This window comes from Pimephales promelas, chromosome 5 (assembly GCF_988280905.1).
Source record: "Pimephales promelas chromosome 5, fPimPro1.hap1.1, whole genome shotgun sequence".
Lineage (NCBI taxonomy): Eukaryota > Metazoa > Chordata > Actinopteri > Cypriniformes > Leuciscidae > Pimephales > Pimephales promelas.
The window spans coordinates 30,630,908-30,657,017 of record NC_142773.1 but is presented as its reverse complement, the minus strand read 5'-3'; the positions used below and the strand labels follow the sequence as shown (position 1 = coordinate 30,657,017).

The window sequence follows — 26,110 nt, the reverse complement described above, 5'->3', positions numbered from 1 at the left end:
TATTAGGGCCAACAAGAAAAGCCTTTCTATGTGTCTCTCTTTAGTATTTACTACTCTATTCTATGAAAAAACATTTATGCATGTCAACTTGCAAGTATTCATTATGAAAAATTTTCAATGACTATGTTTAATCTGCTGTGACAAAATACAGACAGTTATTTTATTCTATCTAAAATATCACTTTCTCATCCAAACCCCTGAAATCGGTCATAATGCTCTTACAAATCATTACCCACATCACACATCATCATTAAATATTCTTTGTAAAGTTGGTTATGTCAGTTGTGTGTGTTACACATATAGATATATAGAGCTTTAATTTCATTTGTTACTAAACCGCGGCCACTGTAACTTTATCTGCGGGTGTTGTTGTTGGACAGTGTAACAAAAAACAAGTGATTTATACAAAGTCACATTTTGTAATATTGGCTTTGTTTTATCTTTGTAATATGGATTATTTTCTCATCCAGTTATTTTATATATCTTTATGGATTATTTCTATATCCAGAAATGCCTTTGCTGCTGATGTTCATGCACGATTTTTCGTTACTTTATGTTTGTTTCTTGCATTAAAGTGGAAGGGATGACTGGCGCTTAAACTGACACTACAGCGATCCGTCACTTCACATGTATTGTTTGAATTTTGTGATAAAAGGACAGAATTTAAAAGCTTAGAAGTAACAAAGCACAAAGCTTTTTGTTATTATTGGATGGAAGGGGAGCTAAATAATGTTAAGTATTGGGAAAAACTACAGACCTGGCAACCTTGGCTTGAACAGGTGATTAAATAGGGATTGCGCATAATTTTACTCATTCCCCCAGATATTGTGCTCACAGCAAAAGTGATCTTAAACAGTCAAATACACACAAAATAATATCAAAATGCTGATACATATATATATGGAGGCCATATTGTGGCGCCAGGAAGTACAATTTTTCTTTTATAGTAATGGAAGATGTCTGGATACGAGGACTTGTATCCAGACAATGAACAATAAAGAACAATATAAAATGATCCTGCCATCTCACATTACGACTGTTATTAAAGTACTGACGGAAGGACGCATCACTGAAGAACTAAAGTTGACCGCACAGCCACCTCGTCAGTCCAAACATTTACAAGCAAGTGCAAATCTGTGAGAAAACTCAGCTGAACTCTGAAGCCAGGAAATTCCACTGAAATGACAGTGGTTGAATCCAAACCACCAGACATGGACAGAGCTTCTCTACGGTATATGGTGGGCGGACAGTACGTGGAGCCAGTACTTACACTCTCCATGCATCTGCCAACGGCCTGCCGTTTAAGGAGACTAGACATCTTTAAATTAAATCATTTCTCAATAAAACTATTCTGGTTCTGGTTGAGTAAATGTCTACGATTGTGGATTTACAAAATTAAATGTTTAAATGAGGAGTAACTTGAGACCTGAAAAGCAACAAACAAATGAAAAACAATTTAATGTAAAGCAATATTCCGGGTGAAATATAAGTTAAGTAGCATAAATTTGCATTTTTGGTATAATGTTGATTTTACCAACAAACAAAAAAAAAATCCCTAAAAATAAAGAAAAGAAATCCCTCATGTTCTTAAATGTTAGAATGAAAAGGAAAATCCAACCAAATAGGATGAACTGAAAATCGAATGAGGAATATAGGAAAAATATACAGGAATGGATTGCATCGTTGTGATTTGATAACCACTGAAATCATTTCATGTGAGTGACAAGTTGCTACTCATCTGGCCAATGGACATCGTTTTTGCCCAGTCCTCGCACAATTATACACATCATCAAAGAAGAGATGTCATAGTAAGGGGGAGGGCAAGTTTTTGATGAAAGATGATTTGAATAAATATTATGGACAGATATATAAAAAAATTGATGTGAGTGGATAAATCACTTGTAAAAAAACACAGCAACATTCCATAAAAAAAGAACTGTTAGTAAATGTTATTCCTTTGTGACTTAAAATACAAATAAATCGAGGTAATGGTAATTACATTGGAAGTGCACTGTAAAAATATGGTTGAATATATGGTAAAAAAAAAAAAAAATAGCAGTGGTTGCCAGAAATTTACAGTAAAAACGGTGACAGTATTTCACGTATTACAGGATGACGTACTGGTTCCTGTATATTTTATTTTCAACTTATATTTATATAATCTGAAGAAAAACACAATTATATAAACTACTTTCAAATTACCATGCTCTCCACCCTCATATCCCCCTGAGACGTGAGATTTATGTATTTTTTGTCAGAGAAAAAAATCCTCCGATGACGCAAAAAAATCGCCATTTTGGTCATTGGAGGATTTTTTCACCAGAGTCTAAAGACTACAGTTAGTAGAAGGGGTTATCCCGCATGTTTTCAACCCACCCATAGAGCTCACTCACAGAATGTACACATAGTGTCAGCCATCTTTTTTTTGGAAACTAAGCTAACAGGCTTTGCCGAGTAGTAGGGGTTACCATCCTCTTTTTCCAGGACATGTCCGGCCGTCGATGTCCGGGATTCAGCTTTTGCTTTCTGCAGTCGCCATTCATTGTTTACATGCACACCTTTTGTTTCAATCTAACTGAATTCAGCCTGATTGGTGAATCTGAATGTAGTGTTTACATGAACGCTAAACAATCGGTTGATGTGTGTTTTAACATTGAAGAGAAAATTCCCGCTCCTCCTTGAGAGATACGAGATCGATGCGTTTCACAGGTGTCACTCAACGGTAATCACACCACCGGCCTCGCGTTGTTCTCCCGCGGCCATCAGTCTCATCCTGCTCGCCACAGTAAATATATTGAATGGCGACTGTAGAGCACAAAAACTGAATCCCGGACATTTTGGGCGACCTCGAAATCCCGGGCAGACTCATCACGGAGACTCACCTAGACTTGTTGTTTAACTACTGCGATCGGTTACCGATAGGTGTGGCCTCCTAGGGCAGCGAAGCAAGTGCATTCTGGGATGTTGTCTTTAATCCACATAAGCCAAAAATACATTTTCTGGCTTTTCTCAGTCTAGAAAGCTCCAAATTCAAATATAATTTTACAGTTCTTCTACATAAATGAGCCATTTTAAATACACATTCATCTTTCCAGACATGAAGTATCCCTTTAACCAAATAACAGAAAATGTAACACAAAACACTCTTGTGTACCCCTACTGATAATTAAATAAGAAAAACTGGTATATATAATACAACACAGTGTCACACAGGGATATTTGGGATTTTCCCCCCCGTAATTCAGTTAGATGACGCCCTAGGATCGCGTGTACCCTACCCCCACCCCACACCTAAACCTAACCGCGTCCTCTAAGAGACGCTTTCCTTTAGCGTCAGTTAAATGGCGCCGTAGGATCGCGTCATGTAAGTGACGCTAAAGGGCGCCTAAAACGTCAAATATTGAAGCATGGTCAAAGGTGACGCGTTGGGGTGAGAATGCGTTGATATATAGTGTCCCATCTGTAGCTCCAGTATTAACAGTAGCCCTGCACGCCTCTGTTAAAACTCCTCAGCCATCCCATCCTGTATTTCCAATCAGGTTTCCAAACCTCAGCCCCTTTAACTTTTAGTGCAAATAAACCTTTGAAATGTAAATGTGATCACTCTCTCAAGGATGTAGAGAAAGAAACTGCATAAAAAGACAAATCTGAGCTTCACCAATAAAACACACCACACGAATAAAACTGCGTTCAGAAGTGAAACGTTTGGGGCTTGTTGCAGTGAAAATATATAATGATCACCACAGTGTTCTTGTTGGTCTCAGATCACATTACCCAGCATTCCATAAAAGTTTATGGAATCTTGGCTTTTAGGCATGATGGCCCAATATGTGAGGTCGGTTCTTTTTAAGCCACAGTCAAAGGGAAACTTAAAGTCCTATTTTACTGTCCCTGTCAACACGATCATCATCACATTCAATTAACTTTAAGAGCAAACTAAAACCACAGTAATACAAGTAGCATGAGCACTATAATGCTTTCAAGACATCTACATGGACATGAAACTAGAATATGACACTCACTGAAGCCTTTGTTTAAGTTAACTTTCTGGAGTATTAAATGGCCAATAAAAATAACTTGTCACTGTAGTGATTTACAGCACTACAACAAGAGTACCACAGAATCATCACAGAGAATCCAGAGACACTGTGAATGGATATGGCAACACTTCAGCATTCAGCACAGTTTATACACTAACAAAAATTTAACACGGCAGCAACAAAGGTTGTGAAGAAGAGCCAGTCAACCATTAGTCCTGCACTCCATATAAAAATCAAGATAATATCTCATCTTGTTACAGCACAATATATTTGTATCAAATAAACTGTAACCATCACCCATAAGTTTACAAGTCTCCAACACTGTGGTCAAGTCAAAACTTTCTTTTGTCTAGTCTTTTGTCTTTTGTCTAATTCAGCTCAAGTCTTATGCATTTCAAAGCCAAAACTAAAGTAAGTCTTGCTCATTTTTCACAAGATTTAAATATCTTTAAGTACGTTTTCTCTGTGCTGTATATGGGGGTATTTTACAAACTCTCTCACAGGACGATAAATGTAATAAATGTATTGAAAAATAGTAGTACTAAGTAGTTTACATGTGTATTTGGCATATATTTTATCCAAAGTGACTTAAATTGCATTCAACACGCTATACACAAGATATAACTCCCAAGGGATCGAACCCATGACCTTGGCGATGATACTGCCACAGGTTTAAGCATTTTTTTTCTCCCCGTTGTGGATATTGTCATGAGGCCATATAACATTTTAATGACAAATTCAATTTGACAGCCAAAGTCAAAACCAACCACATGATAGTATAAAGTAATGTTATCCCATACAGCTAAGTGGTTTCTTAAGTTTGATCATTAATCTGCTATGTCATGTTTATGGCAGGTTGTGTTGTCTTAGTAATGTCAAGTTGTCATTACCAAGACACGGACAGGTTATGATGTATTGGTTTATGTCAAGTTGTCATAACAAAGGCTAATCAAATGTCATATTTGCATTAAAATTGTCATAATTGAGCGAATGACACTTAATGACAGTTGTCATAAACATGCATAGAACCTTCTTCATATTCATGATGTGTGTCATGTCATGATTGTGAAGGTGTCATGTCAGTTTTATGCACACCCCTTCAAATAAAGTGTTACCATATATATTTATATAATAAACAGCGAATAGGAGAAAAACAATTAAAAATAGGAATTACCTAAATTTAGATCAACTTCAACTAGACCACATAAAGGATGAAACGCAAACCAAATCCATTTACAAATTTGACGACAATAGGAACTTTTTTTTAAATGTGACAGCCTTTACAGCCCATTATTTTATTTAATAACTACATTAATAAAGTCTTTATGAGAAGAACTTTTTCCAGCTCCTGGTAAATGTAGCACCTTCAGCTTTCCATTTATGTCTACTATTTTTATTGCACACGAAGCAAGTAAAATGATCCTGTGCTTGACAGTTACATTGTGAAACTATGAATTGGATTTCACATTAAACCGATCTATTGTTCAATTTCTGTTATAGTTAAACACAAAATTAACTGTTGCTGCTCAACTTTCATTCTTTTCTTTCAATAAAAGTGGCAATTTCCTAAAATGTCTACAGAGAAAGGCATGAATCAATCCACCATCATAAGAGTTAGACATTTTCTTAAAATAAAAATATAAACGACTTGGGTTTTTCCTCCAATTTACAGAGGTTTTAAGCAATCAAACATTGTAAGTCATCATCATAAACCTTTAATGAGTTTAATTCTAAAGAAATATTTATCCAAACTGAACCCCTAAGATGGACCAGTAGTGGGATGAATTCAAGTCCTCATAAAAAAATAGCCTACATTATACAAAAAGGAAAAGAGCTAGAATAGAGTTTTGGTCAGTGGGAAACAAAAGCTCTTGAAAGAGACAGAAAAGTCAATAACCTAAACCATTTCATCATGTATTTAATTAACAAAATAGCCAAGGGCAGCAGAAGAAGATTGCAGCAGTTTTTCCATTATGTGCACGTTTCTATTAATTGCATGCTAAATTCAAAACAACTGGATATCAAAATACGTTAATCATAAAAACCTTACCCTTTTTATTTCCCCAATATCTCGCTCTCTTTTAAGAAACTCTTAAGGTCAAGAGAGATAATTTCTCAGATGAAAACTGTCATTTGCTTAACCACATAAACGTGACATATTTCATTTGTGGGTGATCCCATCCCTTTTGTAGTTTCCTGAAGTCTTAACTCTTACATAAACTTTACTTCATAAATTGTCTGTAATATGACCAAGAATGAAATCAAGTTTGTGTTTAGTAAGAAATATTAGCGGATTGTGAGTACAACCAAGCCAATCACAAGGCTGAACCTGCAATATTTTACAGGATCGAGTCTCATGTTTATCTAAAAATAAGGAAAAGAGAAACACGTTTTGCAAGTAGACGCCACACCAAAGATCATGCTCATCTTCAGTATGTGCAACAACATATTAACAAAACGATCAACTGAAATAATTTTTCATTAGCCAAAATAGCTAGTAGATAGTATTACTACTATACTTTTATGGCTTAACATTGATGTCGATTAACAAAAACAAGTTCAGAGATAGCTTAGTGTTGTTTTCATGCACGGTGAACTTACCCGAAGTCGAATCACTGTTGGTCCACTGCTGCAGAAACGACACTGTGGAAGACTCATCCATCCATCCTTCCTAGAATGAAGACCAACCCCATAACCCTGAATTTGTTTCATCTCTTCCTCTAAAAAGGGGGCTGAGAATGAAACATAACTGCCTTCTTGTTCTTAAAGCGTGTAAAACAATAATGTAACTGTCATAGACAGTCAGTCACACATCATTCGAGAGATATCCGCGTTATGGTATTATTGATTTAACGGAACAGACTTCTGCAGGCGACTCATATTTACGCACTTACTAACTTTTAAACAAGAAATTATTTCTTGAAACCCATACTTATCACAGATGACGTTAAAGAAATCATTATGAAAACGTCAATGTTTGGTTTTACAAATGAACGTGTGGAGATCTAATTAAAAATAATAATAATAATATCTAGAAATTACCCTGCATGAACGTTTATATAATATTGAGAGATAAAACCCAATTATAATTAACTACATTACACTAAATTATGAAATGTAATATTATACCTGATGTGCAGCGCAGAATACAAACAGTGACATCTGCAGTATAATCGGAGAAACTGGGCATTTAGAATAATCTGCTAAATTTACCAGATTCACATTTTAGAAAATTTTATTTAATTACATTAAAGTAAATATTTGATATTTAACCAAATAACCCAATCGAGTGACCTCTTGGCAAACAAATACCATGTAAACCAGATTAATAAATGGAGCATAGTGAAAATGTAATGAAAATTTACCATTTTCCAGAGTACTGTTAAAAAAACATCACAAACATAGAATGTGAACAATAAATGATTTGAATGGTATGTGTTGACCCATCACTCAAGGTAGCATACTAAAATCGAAATGAAGTGATGACTTCTTAAACATTTCCTTAAATCCCCACCATGACTTTGAAGTCCACCATATTTAAACTCTCGTCACATTCTAGTACACAAGTACATATACACAGACAAAATTGCCAGGTTATGGAATGGTGTATGAAAGATGTAAATGTTAAAGTTAATGGGATTTCAAGGGGAAAGACTGTTCAGCAATATACTTTAGAAGGCATTGAGTGATGCACAGTGCTAATCCCCCATATATTAGACATTTCAAAGCAGCACATTGTCTCTTTTTCCTCCTGACACAAATGTATACAGTCACAGACATCTGAGAGGACGAGGTTGTGTGGTGCACTATTCCTTGAATTCCAAGAACTGTTGAAGCCTTTTTCTATGTTCTGATGAAATATTCACAGCACTGTAAACAAAGAAAATAAACAATACGATTTAGCATAAACATGCACCACTGCATTGTAAAAAAAGGAAGATAAAGATTTTTATTAAATACAGCAGGTTCAAGTCTACCCTGTTTACGTTTCGCAACAATGTTTGATGCAACTTACTTCAAGTGCTCTCCAAAAGTGGTAGTTATCTTATAGATGGCCGTCTTTAGAGCAGCCCTCAGTGCAAACCTAAGAGTTTTGTAAGAGGAATCACCCATACTCCAGACTGTCCTTGCGGGTTTGCTGGAAGCATGTGGCAGTTTGAAGTGTCTGTCAACAGCCTAGAATTAATAAGTAAGATGAATCAGACTGTCTCCATTTGAATTCATAGGCTCATCACTTTTATCACTTTAATGTCCAAAAATGACTTGTTTTACCTCTAACAAGACTACTAAACAGCTAAGAATACTAGGTAATGTAGTCTGCACCACTCCAAACTGATCCTCGGAGAAAGAGGCTGCCACCAGATGAGAGAGTCCTAACAAATAGAAATAACAAAAGACTAAATAAATCATTCAAACAAATAAGCATGCAAGATGGCATCTCTTAAAAATGAATCACTAATTTCTGACCTTGGAGAGCCCAGATATGAGCCTGGCTGTCAGCAAACAGAGCTTGGCTAGAGGCTTCTGGAAGCTGTTCAATAGAAGAAACTTTTTAATGTGGAGAAAGCATGATTCAGATACCCATACATCTTAGGTACAAAGCATAAAAAAGTAAAATGCTAAAAGGCTTGTGCATTATAAATGTGAATGTAATTATATTGAGTCTGAAATCAATTTGATGCATGCAAGGTGGTGTATAAAAACACACTGTATAAACTGATTCAAATGATTTGGAAGCCCTTCACCTGACAATCTCAGTGAGAGAAACAACACCAGACTAAACCCCAACATACAGACCCAGTTTAACTACAGTTACTCTAATAATGGTATTATAATGGATGGATAAGGGTTAAACTGATTTTGCCAAAAGTAAAATTTTTAAAAGAATAAACTCTACTGTAATTTGCCATGCTTTTATTTAAAACTGTGTGTAAACTGGGTCACTATAATCTAGCATTACAACTGACCTACAGAACTAGAAGGACAGGGGAGACTAATGGTGTTAGTGTTAATTTAAACATGGGCAGAATCTAGACACATGCATTAATGATTCCTGCATCTAAAAATCTGTTGTGGGGACATGCAACATGCCGTTGCAGACAGATCCTCCATTCAAGTAATGCATGCTTAACCTTACCTTGTTAAATAAATACACTATCAGCACCCGCTTTGCCAAAAAGCTTTTAACCTGGGCAGAACAATTGAGAGTATGACAGGAACATGAGTTAACAGGTGTCTCTAGGCCATGTCACGGTATCACACTGTAACGTGAACTGGCTTCTTTTTTTTTTCCAGCAACCGAACTGGACACTCAAAAGCTTGTCAGTTCAGTTCCTATGGATACACACACACTTGGAAACCAAGAAAACCCTATGAAATAAAGGCTTCATTTACAGGTCAGTTGGAATTAGATGAAGATTCTACCTGTTCTCTCCTGTTTTGCATCCATTGGGTCAGGAAGCTCGGTTTCTGATTGGCTGCAGGAGGACTAGGAACAGTGGCTGGGGAGGCCAGAGGACTGCCATTGGTTTGTGAATCTAAAATGAAAAAGAAATAAGCTAGGTTATATCACAGTATGATAGAGAATTATTGTCCTCAAGTGTGTTAAATTTGTTTTTGGCTTCTCAAAACGTCCACAGAACCACATGAACTCCAATAACATGACACTTAAATACATTATATAATACCTTTAAATCTTTATAACAAATCCTATGTAATATATTTTTTTCATTTGGTCAAATAATGAATAAGATAAATAAAGAATACCATTTTTTTAATTTAAGTTCACTCATATAATTTATGATGAATTTATGGAATTGAAATTTAAAATGTTAATATTTAATTATAATTCAATATGAATTCATTTTTTTTAACTTTATTTTAATTATCTATTTAACAATGAAAATAATATAAATAATAATTATTTTTATTGTTAAATAATAGCTAATTAACAAATAAAGGTATAGGTCCATAATGATTTTATTTTAAAAAATATATATAATTACCATTATTATATTTTAAGAGTTGTTTATACATACATATCTTCCCAAGGTTACATATTGCTTGAATAATTTGATAATTTATTGAGATAGTTTTAGTTAATCTGCCTCACCTGTGGAGGCACTCCAAAGTTTGGGGCCCCTCCTCATGACGTGGGGGCTTTGTACAGTACCAAAAAAGGGAGACTGGGGTTCCTGTTGCCCAACCAGGCGTCGGATAGCAGGAGAAGAGAAAGGGCTGTCCACGTCTGGGGTGAAAGGATCCGTCAGAGCACTGTGAGCACCCCCCATCGATGACTTGAAGACTGAACCAGGGGTCCTTAGTGGGACACCGAGTCGAGGAGTCTCAAGAATGTCCTCTGTTCCTGACATCACTACAGATGAAAGGAAAAAATTAAAATCCCCCTCACTGGAGAGGTTTGATTCCTCTAACATGTCACTAAGGGCAGTGCTGGACTCACTGGTCATTTTTGACCCTGTTGGATTTTATCCAAGCGGCCTTACCTGAGCTGCTTGAAGAGGCTGATCTGGTGTCACTGCTGGCAGATTGAGATTTGACTCGGCCATTAGAGGCAACCGCATCCTGATGAGCCACCAGTCTTTGTGTCAGCTCACTCAGCAAAGACAGACATTCCTTACTGATGGCATTCCAGTTGTGAGGGTGACCACCTTCATGTACAGATTACATTAGTTTACCAGTGATGAAAAGGAGCAAGTTTAGAGTTCTTTCAAAAGTTTTTAATTTGTACCTGGCTGACTCAGACTGAAGACTTCCAGTCTACGTGAGAGAGAATGTTGCGATAACAAAGCCAGGTCTTGCAGAGCCAAAAACTGTGAAAGACAGTTAATCAGTTAAGGACCTATAAAATCTGCAAACAAGCATCAATAATGACAATGACAAAACAACAAAATAGCAAAATTAGATGGCAACTTTGATTATTTTACTGAGGTTGTCCTTACAAAAAGAAATATTCAAAAGATAATTATAGTTTGCAAAAAAACATTTACATTCACAATATAAATTCCGAAAACTTAATTTGTTATTTATTTCCATTGACCCTGGAAACTTGAGTTTTCCTGAAAACTAATAAAAAAAATAAAAATAAATAAATAAACTGACCTTCATGACTGAAGTGTTCTTCTCAGCCAGGACTTTGGGCAGACACTGCTCTGCATCCTCAGTAAATGTGGACTGCACTGGAAAACTGTAGGCCTGAAGATGCACAACAAGCCATAAGAATCATTTACAAAACAGGTACTTGTGTATTGACATTTGCTTTGATATCCAAGAATCATATCTCTGTACCTCTATGGCATAAATCCTGAAGAGAAGCACAGTGAGGTACCAGGTTAAGTACAGGAAAGTGCCACTGATCGCCAGGTGGTAGAAGAGGGAGAAGTCTAGAAGTCCAGTCAATGTATCTAGTGGTTGGAGAGAACTAAAGTAGAAAAAGTGATATAAAGACTCAAGAGTGATTTTACTAACATTAAATATTCCGGTTTTGGTAGACTGTGGTTCCAAATCTGACCTGTCTATCTGTAGATTAAGCGTGCTGGCGATCCAGGTCTTGGGAACATAACCTAAAGAAGTTAAAACAACATTTTAAAGAAAATCTGACAGGAAAATAGATGAATTTTAGAGTATGCATCTCTGATCATCAATGTAACTTACCAAAAAAGAAATAGAGAGCAGCAAAATTCCTGGCTGAATATAAGGATTGAATAACACTGCACTTCACCACCGTTGGTAGACAGCTCTTGAACCGGGGATATTTGTATTGCTTCATCACCAATGTGGGAGAGACAAAGAAGTTTTGCATTGATAACTTATTATTGGAAGCATTAATGATTCAGCTAATTCTTATTCAAAAGACTTTTGCAACTATTTTTAATGAATATGAGACAATAGTAACAGTGATAGACTGATATATATCCAAGGCTAATATTTGGTAATTTTTTTAAATAACCAGCATTGGCTGAAACATTTTTCCATTTGGCTGAAAAGTCTCATAAAAAGGACTTTTATTTTGACAGTGTTGTGAACCTAGTGCCCTTCTCACAGACAGAACTGTCAAACAACAACTGTAAATTAAGATTCATTAAACTTTGTCTCAGAGGCAAATGATTTATTTTCACTTACTATAGCAAAACTGCATTTATATAATTTAAACAAGTGCTTTAATGTCTAATAAATAATTGGATTACAGAATCTAAAGTTAAAAAAAAATTTTTGCAAAAATTTATTTCTAAATATTTGACTAAATATTATGTAAACTCAATCTCAATTTAATGGCAACAATTGTTATGCAAGTGTTAATTACAATCTTTAAATAAAATAGTCTGATACATATGTCTTATTGGCCATCCCGCTCTCTAATATATATATATATATATATATATACATACATACACACATATACATATACTACTCTGAATAGACAAATACTTACTTGTATGGGTTGAAAGGACACATAGTATATATTTTGAACCACTCCCAAAAAACTATGACTGTATCCCATGAAGGCCCCAGCCAGGAGAAGAAAGAGATGATACTCATTCAGACAGGTCACAAATTCACCACTAGAAAAGCCCACAATAAAATAAAGGTCATTCCAGTTATTGGTAGAAATTGCAGAGAGTAACAAAAACACCTGTCATTAAAAACCAAGCACAGACAGAGAATGCATTTCATTTGCAATGTAGAGGTGTGCTTGGCCTATATTAAGGTATGAATGACCTCAGGTAATTTTGAGATAAGATTACACAGTGTTAATTAAAACAACTTAAGATATCTGTTTGTGTGTCAATCTCTTCGTCTGGGGAAAAGAAAGAGCCGCAGCGCCTAGAATACAATTATTGAAAGATGATCCTCTGAGCATGTCGAAGGATCAGTGAATGTGTGACGAACAGAATCTGGTCATAACCCACCTCTCACTTTGCTTGCAGGGAGTGCCTAGAGTGCTGTAGCGTCCACCGATGGTAACAGAAGCACACCACATTACCAGCATGCCCATGGAGCAATAGACCAAAGAATGGACACACTGTCGTGGGTGGAGCACTGCCCCCAGAAGAGCCATACGTGAACACCGAATGGAAGGAACCACTTAGAGAAACAAAGAGTGAGATAAATAATCAGCTTAAAATGTAATTCAATACAAAAATTACAAATCATTTTGCACATTAATGAAAGACAAATCTATTTAGTCAATTTACTCACAAGTGTAGAACTCCAGGTTGAAAAAGCCAATCATCAGAACCACTCCACACAGTATGACAAGGGAAAAGATGGTGGTTGAGGCCGTAAGAAGACTTATGCATTCTGAAAGCAATGTTTGAGATGGTGACTAAAGGTAATTTACATATGAACCATATAAAGCTGCCCCTCCAAATTACTGGCATGATAAAAACATTTCAAAACATTTCTTTTTTCATACAATATGGTACATAAATGCCTGCTAGATCAAATATGATACAAAACAAAATGCATTTAACTTAAAATTAAATATATATATATATATATATATATATATATATATATATATATATATATATGTTTAGCACATTGTGTATTTGACTGTTCCTTGAGGTAAGAACTACAGCTTACAAAAATAATGAATTCACACTCAAGCACGTCTCGTTATCCGTAACTTGTAATTATGCAGTTTGCAAAATGACATTTTCTTGCTCTTTTCCTCACCTGAAATCCATTGGATGGGATGAAACAGGCTAAATCTACTCAAGAGCACAAAGACTGCAGTTGACACTGGCAAGAGAAGCACTGACCATGCAATACTCGCCATCGCCCTCCATATTACAACCTGAAAATAAAGATGAGAATTTGGTTTTGTTGAGGCACATTTCATACACCTTCACAAACACAATCTTTTTGCGATTATAATTTTAAAAGTTAACTCTAATTCGTTGCAAATAACTAATAAAGTGTAATACTCTATCAATGTATCATAGAAACAGACACGAGAACACACAAAACTACAAACCAAAGTTGGTTGGTTAAGTTACCGTACACAGTTCTTTAAATACTCTTTATATTTAACCAGTCCTTACCTTTTTTATAAACCAAGAGTTCTGTTTGAGCGAAAACATTTTGTCATGCTTGTTTCAGTTCTGTATCACTTGAGTAAAATCCATATCAACATGGCAAAAGTGAAGATAGTACCCGCGCCACACATTCGAAGGACCTCATAAGGACCGTTGCTGCGAGTGCGTCCGACTTACTGCCTGAGTACAATCACACTTAAAGGGATAGTTCACCCAAAATTTAAATTGTGTCATTATTTACTAACATCTCATGTAGTTCCAGACCTGTATGACTTACGTTTTTCTGTGGAACATAAAAAAAAATCTAATAAATATCTGAGAATTGAGCTCATATTCCATAATGGAAGTCAATGGTAACAAAAACTGTTTGGTGATTATCAACATTCTTGAAAATATCGCCTTTTGTATTCTGCAGAGAAATAAATAAATCATACAGATTTGGAACAACATGAGGGTAAATGATGACATTTTGGCTAGATTTCCCCTTTAAACAATGTAATTCTACGCAAATTAATTACTTAATTGATTTTAAGATATAGCGGAGCATATTTTTGATCATTATAAATTAATTACATATTGAACACTTGCCCTATTAATTAGCCTACATTATACTAATTAAATAGAGGGAAGCAGAATAAAAATGAATACATTTTATATTTAATGTTAAACAGTAATCCATTATACACAAAAGTTGTGAGCATTACATCAAACAGCAATCTAAAAATGTAATAATGAACCAACACATAAGAAATAACTGGTAACTGTCTTCAAATAATGTATGTTTTTTCTTAATTTTTTTTTTAAACAACATATGTGTTTTATAGTATTATTTACAGCAGCCTAATGCGAAAAGATGTTTCATGAGACAATGTCAGTTGTGTATTCCTTTCGCTTCATTCTGAATTAACGCATTTTTCTCTCGATGAGTGCCGTTTGCTAACGTGATGCTGCGTCTCTCCAGATTAGTTCTGCTTTTGTCAAACTCTCGGCGGGTCTTGGTCTCAAACGCATTGGTGGGTAATATCTGGGTTGAACTGATGGACATCTCCGTCTGGATGCCTTTATGCACCACCGGCTTTTGTCCGGGTCTCTGTGGTATTGCGGGCAGGGAGAGCTGTTCCCGCTGAGCCTTCTTGTCCTCCCAGAGCTTCAGAAGACGACGCTGGTTGTTTGTCATGTCCTTCAGGTTCTGTTGCAGGGAATGGACCTGGTCTTCCAGAAGAGTCTTTGAGGTGACAGTGTTGGCCAGTTCAGAGGTTAGTTCATCAATGGTAAAACTTAGCTTTCCCGCTTTTTCAACCAGTGAACTGCACTCGCGCTCCTTCTCATGTAGGTCGTTGATTATATCCTTGGTGGTTTTACCGTGAAATTTGGGACTGGACTCTAAACCAATTTCAGCCCTCAGAATCTTCACTTGTTTCCGCAGCTCCTTGTTGTCCATTGTTAATTGCTTGAGTTTCTGTTTGAGCGCTTCGGTTGATCTCATTCGAGACTCATGTTGTCTCATTTTCTCTCTCATCACATTCTCGCGGTGCAAAGCATCGTCTCTTTCCTTACGGCACTTTTCCAGAAGCTTTGAAGTTTCGTATTTGGACACCTTTTCCGCTTTCCCAGCCATCATTCATTTGCAGTCTTAAATGCAATATTGAATGTTCCTTGATACAGGTGGTCAGGTCAAAGTCTCTTTAAATAGGGTTTCCATTTGCAGGTCATTAAAATAACAATGTCAGCAGATCTGTGAATTGAGAAATAAAGCCTCCTTATTTTTAATCCACGGTGTAAAGGGAAACAGTGACTTGTGAAGCTGACATTCTTCCACAAAGGTTATAGGTTTGGGAGGCAGCTTCGGTGTAACTCTAAGCTAAGGCTAGAATGACCATTAATTAGGACACACACACCACACATTGGCACCGTTTCAAGTGACACAAAATTTCTATTTTGTTAATTTGGAAAATGTAGCTCAGCCATTTCATATTGCTAGTGCCAATTTAAATTTTTTTTATATCTAATTAATCTATTGACAGTGATGAATGAAGGTTAAAAGTGCACTGCTGATGGTACTCGGAGATATATGAAACTTTGCGCTGTATCAAATCCTGACATCAAAGACAAGATAGATGTTATCTATGACAATAAACCTTTGTTTGTGAATCTTGATGATGCTCAGAATGAAATTCTACGATCTGCAGTTCTGCACCAAAACCAGTTGGCTCTCAATATCACAATCAATCATTAAGACTGTACAAATGGAAAAACAAAACTTTATACAGTTAGCATATACTCGCCACTTTGTTCTGTATTTATATACATTTGATTTTAAATGCGGAAAAACTACTAAATATTTATTACAACATGACATCTTGGAATTCGTTTGTTTGTCTACAAGTATCTTGTTCAAAGAAAAGAAATTTGTTACAAATATATAATACAAAAAAAAACCCTAAAGAAAACAATGGCCATCGTAGAGACCTTAAAGTTTGTAAAATATTTAAATAAACACCAGCTTTGACTTCCAACCTCATTATAATTTAAATATGTAATCAGTTTATGTAAGTATTGTGTTATTAAGTACATTTATAGATTATTTTATTTTTCCATGCCTTTTGTCTGCTGACACTGTAGTGTTTGTAAGTGTTAAAACATTTTAAGTGCATGTACATGTCTCAAAGTGGTAGAAACAGGAGAGTGACCCTTTTGAAAACCATCTGAATCTCAATTATCACATAAATATTTAAACAACAGCTACAGTATATACACATCCTCTGCTTTGTAACAGTAACGTGTCTGAACCTCAAATCAGAAATCTTCAGACATGTTGTAGATGATTATCTCAAGGTTTGGCTGCTGACCTACTAACCTAAACCCATCAAAATTAAAACTTCACCTTTACAGAATATAAAATGAAGAAATCCAGACAGCCCACAATCTAATTATCAAGATACCTGATTCTCTCTAATAAGGCAAGAGGAGAAGCTGCAATTACAGAAGAATAACAGTCTCTCAAGGAGCACATATGCACAGGAAGTCCTGTCTAATGCTAACATCTTACCAAATGCAATGTCCTGTTTTCCCATTAGCAACTACAATCAAATGACTTGGCTCATTTAAAAGCGCTGTCATTTCTATACCATTTCATCATTATTAAAACAGTTCAGCAGTCAGAGCACATGAGAGTACCACATCATCACTGAAGCCAGGGCTGTTGTTCAGTTTGCCTATGTGGATGATAAAGCGCTGGTCGTTTTCAATGGCTCATTGTGATCCTCTGATGGATCCATCTCGTATGTACTGAAGAAACATGCCTGAAAAAAAGAGAGAGGACACAAATCTTTCAGACTTTGACAGCACTTTTGTTCCTTAAACTCTGCTAACATGGCATTCCCTAATTAAATGAATGTAATTGAAGGCACATGATAGCAAGGATATGGTTCTGCTCACAAACTGGCACGTTTCCAAGCCAGTCAATGACTATTGCCAGTGTTTCCAAGAACACACCCCTCCACTGGGAAAACACATTTGACACCAACCCTGTTTGATCGCTACAAAAAGCAGAGCCGGGGTTCTGATGCTGAGCTGCTACAGCAACAAACTTTACTGTTATGAAATAACAGCATTTTTGGAACACTCAAAACATACAATTTTAATCAAGTTAAGTTTATTCCAGAGTACATAATCATATGCATTCATATTATGGATGCAGTCATATTAAAACACATATAAGCCAGTACTTATGTTACAGCCAATTTTACAATTCTATAATATATTGTCTAAATAAATTAAATATATATATTTTTTTAAAAATGCTACCATTAAGACACTACAACATTATTATTTATAGTATGAAGGATGAGATTATTTTGAGATTTGCAAAAGATATGTTAAAGATTAAACATTATTAATAAATTATTAGGGTCTTAAAATAGAACAGCGAAGGTAATCTACAATGTTAAAATAGGGAAAACTAAATACCTGATATGGACTGACACTGCTTAATTAAATGTTGTGCATCATGAATATGTATATAATGTAATATATATATTCTTTTCTTTTTTTTTAAAACTCACATTTGTAATGTATAAGAATTCTTGAAAAAAGGTACCTTGCAACCAACTGCAAGTAAGACGTGAAGAATCACGATGGTGGCTATAATGGCTACGGTAATCCTTGGTTTATCATCCCTGATGGCTGGCCAGAAAGTCATTACCAGCACAGATCCTGAGAGACACAAAGCTACCACGATGGAGAACCACCTCAGCCTTTCACTTGGTATTATCCACAGTATCTGTTATTCACAAAGGCACACAAACAAGTAAATAAACTGTTACACTGTATCTGTAAAATAATAACAGAAAATCCTATTAACTATATATGTTAATTATGCACAGGTGAATGCATATCATATTAATGCATCTTTTATGATTGTACTACTCACCACAGCGGGAATGTAGATGGAGAGTGAGTAACCATAGACACAAACTATTTGCATGAAGGAGTAGGACACCAGGCTTGTGATCTTCCTATTTCGCCAGGTGAGAAAACCCCATAGAGCTGAAGGCACTAACCATGCATAGCTGTAGATTGCTGTGGCTGCCATGGTTACTGGAAAACAATCACCAAAACAGGGTCATTTTTTTTAAGGGTGAGTACAAAGGGTCTATTTTGTTTGGGTCATTTTGGTAATATTCTTTCTCTATTCTTTTTTTTTTTTTTTTTTGAGTTATTCACAGCATGCATACTACACTACTGTTCACATGTTTGGTGTCATTTAGAGAGAAATTAATACTTTTATCCCACAAGGATGCAAGAAATTGATCAGAATTGAGAATTAAGACACTTTTAATACTACAAAAGATTTCTATTTCAAATAAATGCTGTACAAATAAATAAATATTGTACAAATAATAAGCAGCAAATCTTTTTTTTCCCAACATCGATAAATTAAGAAATGTTTTTTGAGCAGCAAATAAGCGTATAACATATTTCAAAAACATAAAAAAAAAGACTTTCCAAACCCCAAACTTTGAAATAGTAGTATATATCAAAATATTTCATCTTAAACATTAATGTGTCATATGTCATTTCTTAATTTCAGTTAAAAATGTAACAGTGTATGTTTTTGTTACAGTTAAAACTCTAGAAAATGCTGTTCATTTTCCTGGTCATAACACAATATTATTTCAAACAACATAGCATATCTCTAACCTTTACTGAAGTCTGGCACATATTTGAACTTTGGCTGACCGTGGTGCACCAGAAAACTGGAGATGTTTCCACTAATAGCGATGGCGAAAACAAGAGTTGCACAGATCCAGAAAGGTCCTAGAATGAGAACATATTCAAGTTAATCAACTTCTTTCTCTTTGCTCTAATTTTAATCAATACATTTTAGTTTGATTTAGCTTACCATACAGGTCCGGGTTACTTCTTAAATAGACCTCGACAAAGTTTTTCCCAGGCCAAGGCAGAATTGAACCAACTATTCTGTTCTTTACCTATAAATAAACAAACAGGTACCTATAAATATTTCTGTCTTGTCTTGACAACACATTATAGCATATTAGCATACCGCTGGCTGACCTGATGGCTGTCCACATCGAATAATGTTTGGTAGAACTCAAACGTCCAGAAAGGTGCACTCTTTTTTTCACCTGACAGAAGCTGTGCGACAAAGCAACATATATTTTGAGTCAATACCTCATTTGGGGAAACGAAGATGTCAGATTTTCGTGATTGTGTTCCACTTACCTCAGTTTGGTCATTGCTGTCCAGTGGATCAATCTCTTCTTCTTCAGGGGCAGCTCCAGTAGCTCTACGTTGTTTTCGTGATTTGATGGGGTCATCAATGGTCACTGTTGTGGAACCTTGTTTACTTTCAAAGAATCCTTGGTCATCTTCAAATTCTAGCAAAATATTGAAAATATTTTTGTAAGTTTTTCAAGAACAATATCCTATTTAAAATGATGCTAAATGAACAGTTTTCATTCATAAATAAATAGAGTCATTATTTATTTGGGGTGACATTTTTAGGATTGTTTTTTTCAAATATTGTTAAATGTCTGTGGACTCACCTTGAAATTGCAGATGAAAATCAGTATTTGCCATCACAGGTCTATTGTGCTCTGTGAATAAAGGCAATCAATAAAAGACTGATAAGTACCCAAGCTTTAGTTTATGTTGTTGCTACTAGGCTGTTAAAGGGATAGTTAACCCAAACTGACGATACTAATTCAGTTTTAAATCAGACTTTCTATTCAGTGGAACACAAAGGAATATATTGGGCAATGGGCATAATGTGAGGGACTGACAGCCTCAGACACCATTTACTTTCACTGCATCTTCTTTCCATACAATAAATGCAAATAATGACTGAGGCTCTCAATATTCCTAGCATTTATCAATTTTACAACTATTTTGTTCCTCGGAAGAGTAGTACGTGATGAAAAAAAAAATGGCAGAACTTTAAATTAAGATTTACGTACCACATGAACCATAGACGACTTACTGCTGTAACTAAAGTGTCCTGATCACGTATAGCAGGAGAGACACTGCACAACCTGTTGACAATCAGACGTATGCGGATATTATACACCAGCAACAGAAAACTACAGTTAGAACGTAACAAATCGGGTTAAGAAGTTAGTCTCTCAAATACCTTTACATACATGTAACCATAACAAAACAAGACTTCTAATGTTGTCGTCGTGTTAAATAAACTTCTTGAAGTTTTTCAGGAGCATAAACTTTGCTTTGAAGTTGTGGTAATAGAAACGCGGAAATAAATAATCACAGTGATGCGTAGCAAATTAAAAGTTGCCCATAATGATGCCTTTCAATTTATTTCTAAACCTGGTGTTTTTCACCTTGTGGTTCAGTGAAAACATATTTTTTGAGTTATAAGGCACAGTAGGAAAATAATGAAGTTAACTAACAGTTATCTTCGAAGTACAATGCGAGTTTAAATACTATAGTGTAAACAGTTCAGTAAAGACTTTTATTTTGGAATGCTCGTGAAACTCGACACAGAGGAGGGATGTAACTTCAACAGCCCGTCGCTTTTAAATCTCTTTACGATTTCCAAACTTATCGGTATTTCCGGCAGTATACTATTGAATTTAAGAAGACACCCGGATATTTTGGACATTAAACTCTCGGTTTGTGTCGAGAGGTGGTAAGGAGGATGTATTTAAGCGAGGACTGCGGCGCTGTGTATGTCAGGGAGAAAGGAGAACTGCGATATGTCAGTGCAGACAAGAATGATGCTCCGCAGCACAGACTCTTCAACAGAGACTTCTCTTTTCAACTTTGCATCGACACTTTACCCTCCGCCAGCCACACAAAGAGAAGAGACCACTTCATATTTACCTACAACAAGGAGGGGAGTCTGCGGTACTCGGTGAAGTCTTTATTTGACATATCATTACAGTTCATCGCTGATCACATTGAGCATGTGGAATCGCTTGTCGGCTTTCCCGAGCAAATGGCTGATAAGTTGTTCTCGGCCGCCGAAGAGAGACACAAATTCACTGAGCCACAAACTGCACCCAGGGCACTGCAGGTCTTCTGTGAGGCCTACGGAGAACTAGTGCTGAAATCCCTGTGTTTAAGAAACAGGTGAGAATTAAGTATAAAAAAACCCCCCCGAAAAAACGGCCAATCAACTTTTGAATGCCACGGACCCCAAAAATCCCCCATCCTCAAATTTCAAAGCCACATATTTAGTTATTTTCATGTATAAAGGCCAAATTTAAATTGTGAAATATATATATATATATATATATATATATATATATATATATATATGTGTGTATCTAAATATCTATATATGTCTTAATTATTAATTAAACTCGTTTTACTAATTTAGTACTGTACTGTTAGATGCATTATAATTTATTTGCTAACTTATTTGCCTATTTTCTGATTTTAATGTAATTTTATATATATATATATCTTTAATTTATTTTTAAAATAATTATTTTAATTATTTAAATACTTACACTGTTTTTCTCACTCCTTTGCTGCCCCCACTTTGAAAACCCCTGAAGTAAACAACATTATGACGGTCTCAAAAACCTAATGAATGAAAACCTAATGAAGGTTTAGAGACATCCAAAATACTGCCTAGGTAATCCTATTTACCCATTATAATCAGAAATAGCATTTACAGCAGTGTTATTATCTTTTCAGGTCCCTTTTGATACCTGAAAGGTTGGAGGAGATCAGACAGTTTCAGAGTCTGGAGTGCCTGGACCTCTATGGATGTAGATTGGGTGACAACCATGAGGTTTTTAAATACATAACATCTGAAGCTCTGGCTAGGTATGGATAACACATAATTGTGTACATTGTATAAATAAAACGAACATTATAAATGATCGCTGGGCGTTCAATTTGTTCTAGCTTGTCATGAATAGTAAAATCGCTTTCTTTTTTCCCCCCTTACATTTCCCTTTTTTCCTGTAGTCTTGTGAAACTTTTCATGGGTGCAAACTGCCTTTCTGATGCTGGCCTTCAGAGGCTGACTGCACCGGTGAGGGTTATGAAGAAAGGCCTAGAAAACCTGCAGCTTTTGGACCTCTCTGGTTAGTTCATGTATTTGTATAGTCAGACACTACCTTTCAAAAGTTTGGAGTCAGTAATATTTTTTGAAAGAAATACTTTTTTTTTCTTTCACCATTTCTGATCCTCCTAGATCCTCCTAAATATTACACAATGCACATTTACATTGATTAAAAGTGACAGTAAATACATTTATAAGGCTACAAAAGATTTCTGTTCCAAATAAATGCTGTTCTTTTAATAAAAAGTATCATGGTTTCCTCAAAAATATGAAGCTGAAAGAAATGTCCCTAAACTTTTGAAAAGTAGTGTTAAATAAATATTTTCAAGTGTTTTATGCACAATCAAACATAATTTCATGCTAATTTACACTCTTGTACTTTGGTTTATTTCTTAACAGAGAATCACATCACCGAGAAAGGTCTTGGATATCTAACATGCTTTAAAGCACTACAGAAACTAGACATATCTAGGACGAATGTGACGGTAACACAATTAAAAATATAACATCTATGAGTTTCATGAAATTGGTATGAACTGCTGAAGTTTTAAATGAGGTCTTTTTTAGGTGAATGCGTCTTTGAAAGGATTCTTCAGAATGAAGATGAGAATGGTCCTCTCAGAGACCCCTTTGAAAGAGTTTGGACACTCGGATTGCAACACAGAAGGCTGGGCTGAACAGGTAACATACATCAGGTTATATAGTATCCATGATGGATGGGTAATGTTGAATGTTAAGTTGTGGTGGTAGAGGTTTTATACTGTGGCCTGCGTCTTTGTATAAAATTCTATTTTGTTTTTAAATCAGGTAATAAACCAATGGGAAATTACAGCTTCAGAAGTACCAAAGAAAGACTCCAAACCAAGAACAAATGCTCTCCGTTTCTGTGAGTTTATTCTTTTTAGCTACATGTTCACTTTATCACACATTATTATATAATATTAATAAATAATTATATTAGTAAAAAAAAACTAATATGAATAATAATAATTTGTATATTGTAATGATTTTCATTTTGTTCTGTAGATGGAAGAGAAAAGTTTGTTCGAGAAACATTGAACTCCTGGTCTGGGACAAGTGCCACCACAAACAAAGACAAAGTTGTGCCAGTTCACTTTTATACGGTTGATCTCTGTGGCCCGAGCTCAACAGCAGAACACAACACGCATGCATCAGCACACAAGGGAAAGAAGAGGAGACTATCAGAGGAAGAACAAAGTTCAACTCCTGTCGCAAAGCGCCAATCCTTCTCTGCTTTGTCTGCGGAGGACTTAGATCTGTTAAACAGCTATTGAGTGGACTCACACATGTATACAGTGCATTCCTCTGTGAGGAACGTGACACTGAAATGCTTTTAGGTTGGATTATTTACAATTAAAAACAGCTTGCTTTTTATTTTTGTACTGTAAACTTTTATTTTCTCTGACAAATTGACTGGCTGCCAATCATGGGTATATTTATACAAAATCATTGAGTAAATCACTGAAAGTCGCCATGAAACGGAAGTTGCGTTAGTCTTCTCTTAATTGCGGCATAACCATGTGCAAAGGCTTCTCGAACAAGAAAAATATATATATATAGGGCGGGACTTGATTTTGTCCATGGGGAATAGAGTGGTGCAGGGATGACATATTTATGTAGGCCAACCCAGAAAGTAGCATCAACCTGGTTCCCTCATCAATTGGCTATTGGATTATTATAGAAAAAAAATTCTGTGCATTCATTTTAAAACAAGATGTGCATGGATAGATCATGTATAACAAATAGTGCAATATTCCAGAAAAATAAGTATTATTATATTTTAAATAATGTTGGTATCCAAACAGTTGATGGTAGCCATCGACTCTGGAAGAATGAAGAAACAAATTCATACAGGTTTGGAACAACTTGAGGGTGAGTAAATGATAACAGAATTTTAATTTTTGGGTGAATTATCCATTTAAAGCTGGAATACACTACACAACTTTTACAATCTGAACAGGTTTCAATATAATCTGCTAATATAAAAATAGGATCAGGTTTTAAAATACACTGACTAAAAATGGACTACCAAAAACACTACCAGATTTTCAAGATGTTCTGAACACAACAAATTCCCATAGAAACATGTCTGAGAATGATGTCGTAATTTTCTGTGAAATCTGTCAACTCAAAACTGAACACTGGCACTGAGTTTTGGAAACTAGCATTGATTCGTCCAGATTTTAAATAAGGGCAAAAATTTGGACCAAAGTTGTGTAGTGTATTCCAGCCTTAAAATAACAAATTTCAAAACAGGACAAACGGTAGTGTGAACACATGCCCAGAGTCAATGCTTTCAGACAGTACATCTGACCTCAAAAACAAAACAAATTGTCCAATAATCTATTTTAGTACATTACTTTAATTTCAGAAATCTTGGCATTTTTAGCCTCTGATGCAGATGTATTCATTAGACCAGTCAAAACAGTGCAGTTTAATATTTTTTTAAGTCTCAAATGCCCACCAAGGATAAATTTATTTGATCAATTATAATGTGAAATTACAATTTGCAGTGTTTTCTATATTCCTTATTAATAATGTTGAAAACAGTTGTGCTGATTCATATATATATATATATATATATATATATATATAGTGGAAACCATTTCTCAGGAGTCTTTGATGAATAGAAAGTTCAAAACAACGGCATTTTTGTTTTTGTTTTTGAAAAAGGTAGTTGTATTTAACATAATAGCTTAAAATAGTATTTAGGCTTGATAAATTTACATTCTGTCAAGAGAAGGAACTCAATTAGAGAAGTATGTCTTACTTTCCTTTTCAGTTTCATTTCTCTCTGAAGTTGGGTTATCAGATTATCTCAATATGAAAAGTAACACTAATTATCAAATAAATTCTATTGGTTGAAAAATAGAATGTATAATATTTCCAAGCAATACAGAAGAATAGATAACATTCCTTACCCAATTAACTGTCAGTAAAGCGTTATGTAGGCTAATTTCCTCACCTAAGGTTTTATTTTTGAAGCATTTATAAAAATAAAACAATATACTATTATTGCATCTGATATTAAAAATTTGCTCCTCAGAAGGCTAGGGGGAAATTCTAGAATCCCTTGTCTCTGCGGTATATGCTTTTGAGTTATTTGATGAGTGATTTACATATACAGTATGGTGTACATTCAAGTTATTAATTAATGATCAATATTTTTCCTCAATACATTATTTGAGTGTGATTGCCAAAATGTATTCTTGACTGAGGGTCTGGCCCATGCCAGGAATGCAATGCTTGTTCATTTAGCCCGGCTTCCAGAGATGAAACATGTTTTGTTTGAAAAAGGTCAACAACATGTGTTAATATATCAGTTCTTCTAGCTTACTGTGCCAACTAAGTCACAAGGATCATTGGAAACAATAGTTTAAGTGACCATTTCTTAGTATTTATTTTACAGTTCTATAATAAAGTGTCCTCTCATT

General features: G+C 35.3%; 5 protein-coding genes across 7 annotated transcripts in view; 1 reads left to right on the top strand and 4 right to left on the bottom strand.

The window, feature by feature from the left end:
- Positions 1-6,861, bottom strand: part of glis1a (GLIS family zinc finger 1a) — a 31,466-nt gene extending 24,605 nt beyond the window's left edge. The window contains exon 1 of the mRNA XM_039675677.2: positions 6,642-6,861. The gene's annotated coding sequence lies outside the window, so the exon portion shown is untranslated. The remainder of the gene's footprint in view (positions 1-6,641) is intronic.
- Positions 6,862-7,257: 396 nt separating this feature from the next.
- ndc1 (NDC1 transmembrane nucleoporin) lies at positions 7,258-14,262 on the bottom strand. Of its 2 annotated transcripts, XM_039676498.2 has the most exons (18): positions 14,105-14,262; positions 13,737-13,857; positions 13,257-13,358; positions 12,968-13,142; positions 12,490-12,619; positions 11,712-11,820; positions 11,569-11,620; positions 11,346-11,478; positions 11,160-11,252; positions 10,789-10,870; positions 10,544-10,708; positions 10,153-10,413; positions 9,465-9,577; positions 9,178-9,228; positions 8,508-8,571; positions 8,313-8,413; positions 8,056-8,216; positions 7,258-7,910 (listed from the first exon to the last, which is right to left on the bottom strand). In XM_039676498.2, the coding sequence occupies exons 1-18, from the start codon at positions 14,141-14,143 to the stop codon at positions 7,847-7,849; spliced, it is 2,016 nt and encodes a 671-aa protein (XP_039532432.2). In that variant the 5' UTR covers positions 14,144-14,262; the 3' UTR covers positions 7,258-7,846. The 2 variants fall into 2 exon arrangements, with proteins under 2 accessions (XP_039532432.2, XP_039532433.2); XM_039676499.2 differs by lacking the exon at positions 9,178-9,228.
- A 575-nt stretch (positions 14,263-14,837) lies between these two features.
- Positions 14,838-15,853, bottom strand: LOC120482311 (uncharacterized). Its single transcript, XM_039676503.2, has one exon. The coding sequence runs from the start codon at positions 15,717-15,719 to the stop codon at positions 14,970-14,972; it is 750 nt and encodes a 249-aa protein (XP_039532437.1). The 5' UTR covers positions 15,720-15,853; the 3' UTR covers positions 14,838-14,969.
- Positions 15,854-17,300: 1,447 nt separating this feature from the next.
- Positions 17,301-20,986, bottom strand: yipf1 (Yip1 domain family, member 1). Of its 2 annotated transcripts, none has more exons than XM_039676501.2 (10): positions 20,751-20,986; positions 20,578-20,652; positions 20,167-20,217; positions 19,844-19,998; positions 19,676-19,756; positions 19,503-19,590; positions 19,301-19,417; positions 18,531-18,697; positions 18,198-18,380; positions 17,301-17,400 (listed from the first exon to the last, which is right to left on the bottom strand). In XM_039676501.2, the coding sequence occupies exons 3-10, from the start codon at positions 20,198-20,200 to the stop codon at positions 17,314-17,316; spliced, it is 912 nt and encodes a 303-aa protein (XP_039532435.2). In that variant the 5' UTR covers positions 20,201-20,217; positions 20,578-20,652; positions 20,751-20,986; the 3' UTR covers positions 17,301-17,313. The 2 variants fall into 2 exon arrangements, with proteins under 2 accessions (XP_039532435.2, XP_039532436.2); XM_039676502.2 differs by having other exon boundaries at positions 20,761-20,879.
- Positions 20,987-21,104: 118 nt separating this feature from the next.
- lrrc42 (leucine rich repeat containing 42) lies at positions 21,105-24,050 on the top strand. Its single transcript, XM_039676496.2, has 7 exons — positions 21,105-21,709; positions 22,283-22,414; positions 22,559-22,677; positions 23,055-23,140; positions 23,223-23,336; positions 23,463-23,541; positions 23,682-24,050. Exons 1-7 carry the CDS (start codon positions 21,276-21,278, stop codon positions 23,948-23,950), a joined length of 1,233 nt encoding a protein of 410 aa, XP_039532430.1. The 5' UTR covers positions 21,105-21,275; the 3' UTR covers positions 23,951-24,050.
- The last annotated feature ends 2,060 nt before the right edge of the window (positions 24,051-26,110 follow it).

Excerpts from the sequence above, each read along its gene's own strand:
- LOC120482311 (XM_039676503.2), bottom strand. The coding sequence starts at position 15,719 with ATGATGGCTGGGAAAGCGGAAAAGGTGTCCAAATACGAAACTTCAAAG.
- ndc1 (XM_039676498.2), bottom strand. The coding sequence starts at position 14,143 with ATGTTTTCGCTCAAACAGAACTCTTGGTTTATAAAAAAG. Across the intron at positions 11,621-11,711 it reads TGCTCTCTATTTCTTTTTTG|GTTATGTTCCCAAGACCTGG; the intron begins GTAAGTTACATT and ends TAACTTCTTTAG. Across the intron at positions 11,479-11,568 it reads CTTAATCTACAGATAGACAG|TTCTCTCCAACCACTAGATA; the intron begins GTCAGATTTGGA and ends TTTCTACTTTAG.
- lrrc42 (XM_039676496.2), top strand. The coding sequence starts at position 21,276 with ATGTATTTAAGCGAGGACTGCGGCGCTGTGTATGTCAGGGAGAAAGGA. Across the intron at positions 21,710-22,282 it reads TCCCTGTGTTTAAGAAACAG|GTCCCTTTTGATACCTGAAA; the intron begins GTGAGAATTAAG and ends TTATCTTTTCAG. Across the intron at positions 22,415-22,558 it reads ACATCTGAAGCTCTGGCTAG|TCTTGTGAAACTTTTCATGG; the intron begins GTATGGATAACA and ends TTTTTCCTGTAG.
- yipf1 (XM_039676501.2), bottom strand. The coding sequence starts at position 20,200 with ATGGCAAATACTGATTTTCATCTGCAATTTCAAG. Across the intron at positions 18,698-19,300 it reads TGTGCCAGACTTCAGTAAAG|TAACCATGGCAGCCACAGCA; the intron begins GTTAGAGATATG and ends ATTGTTTTCCAG. Across the intron at positions 17,401-18,197 it reads TACTTGCAGTTGGTTGCAAG|GCATGTTTCTTCAGTACATA; the intron begins GTACCTTTTTTC and ends TCTTTTTTTCAG.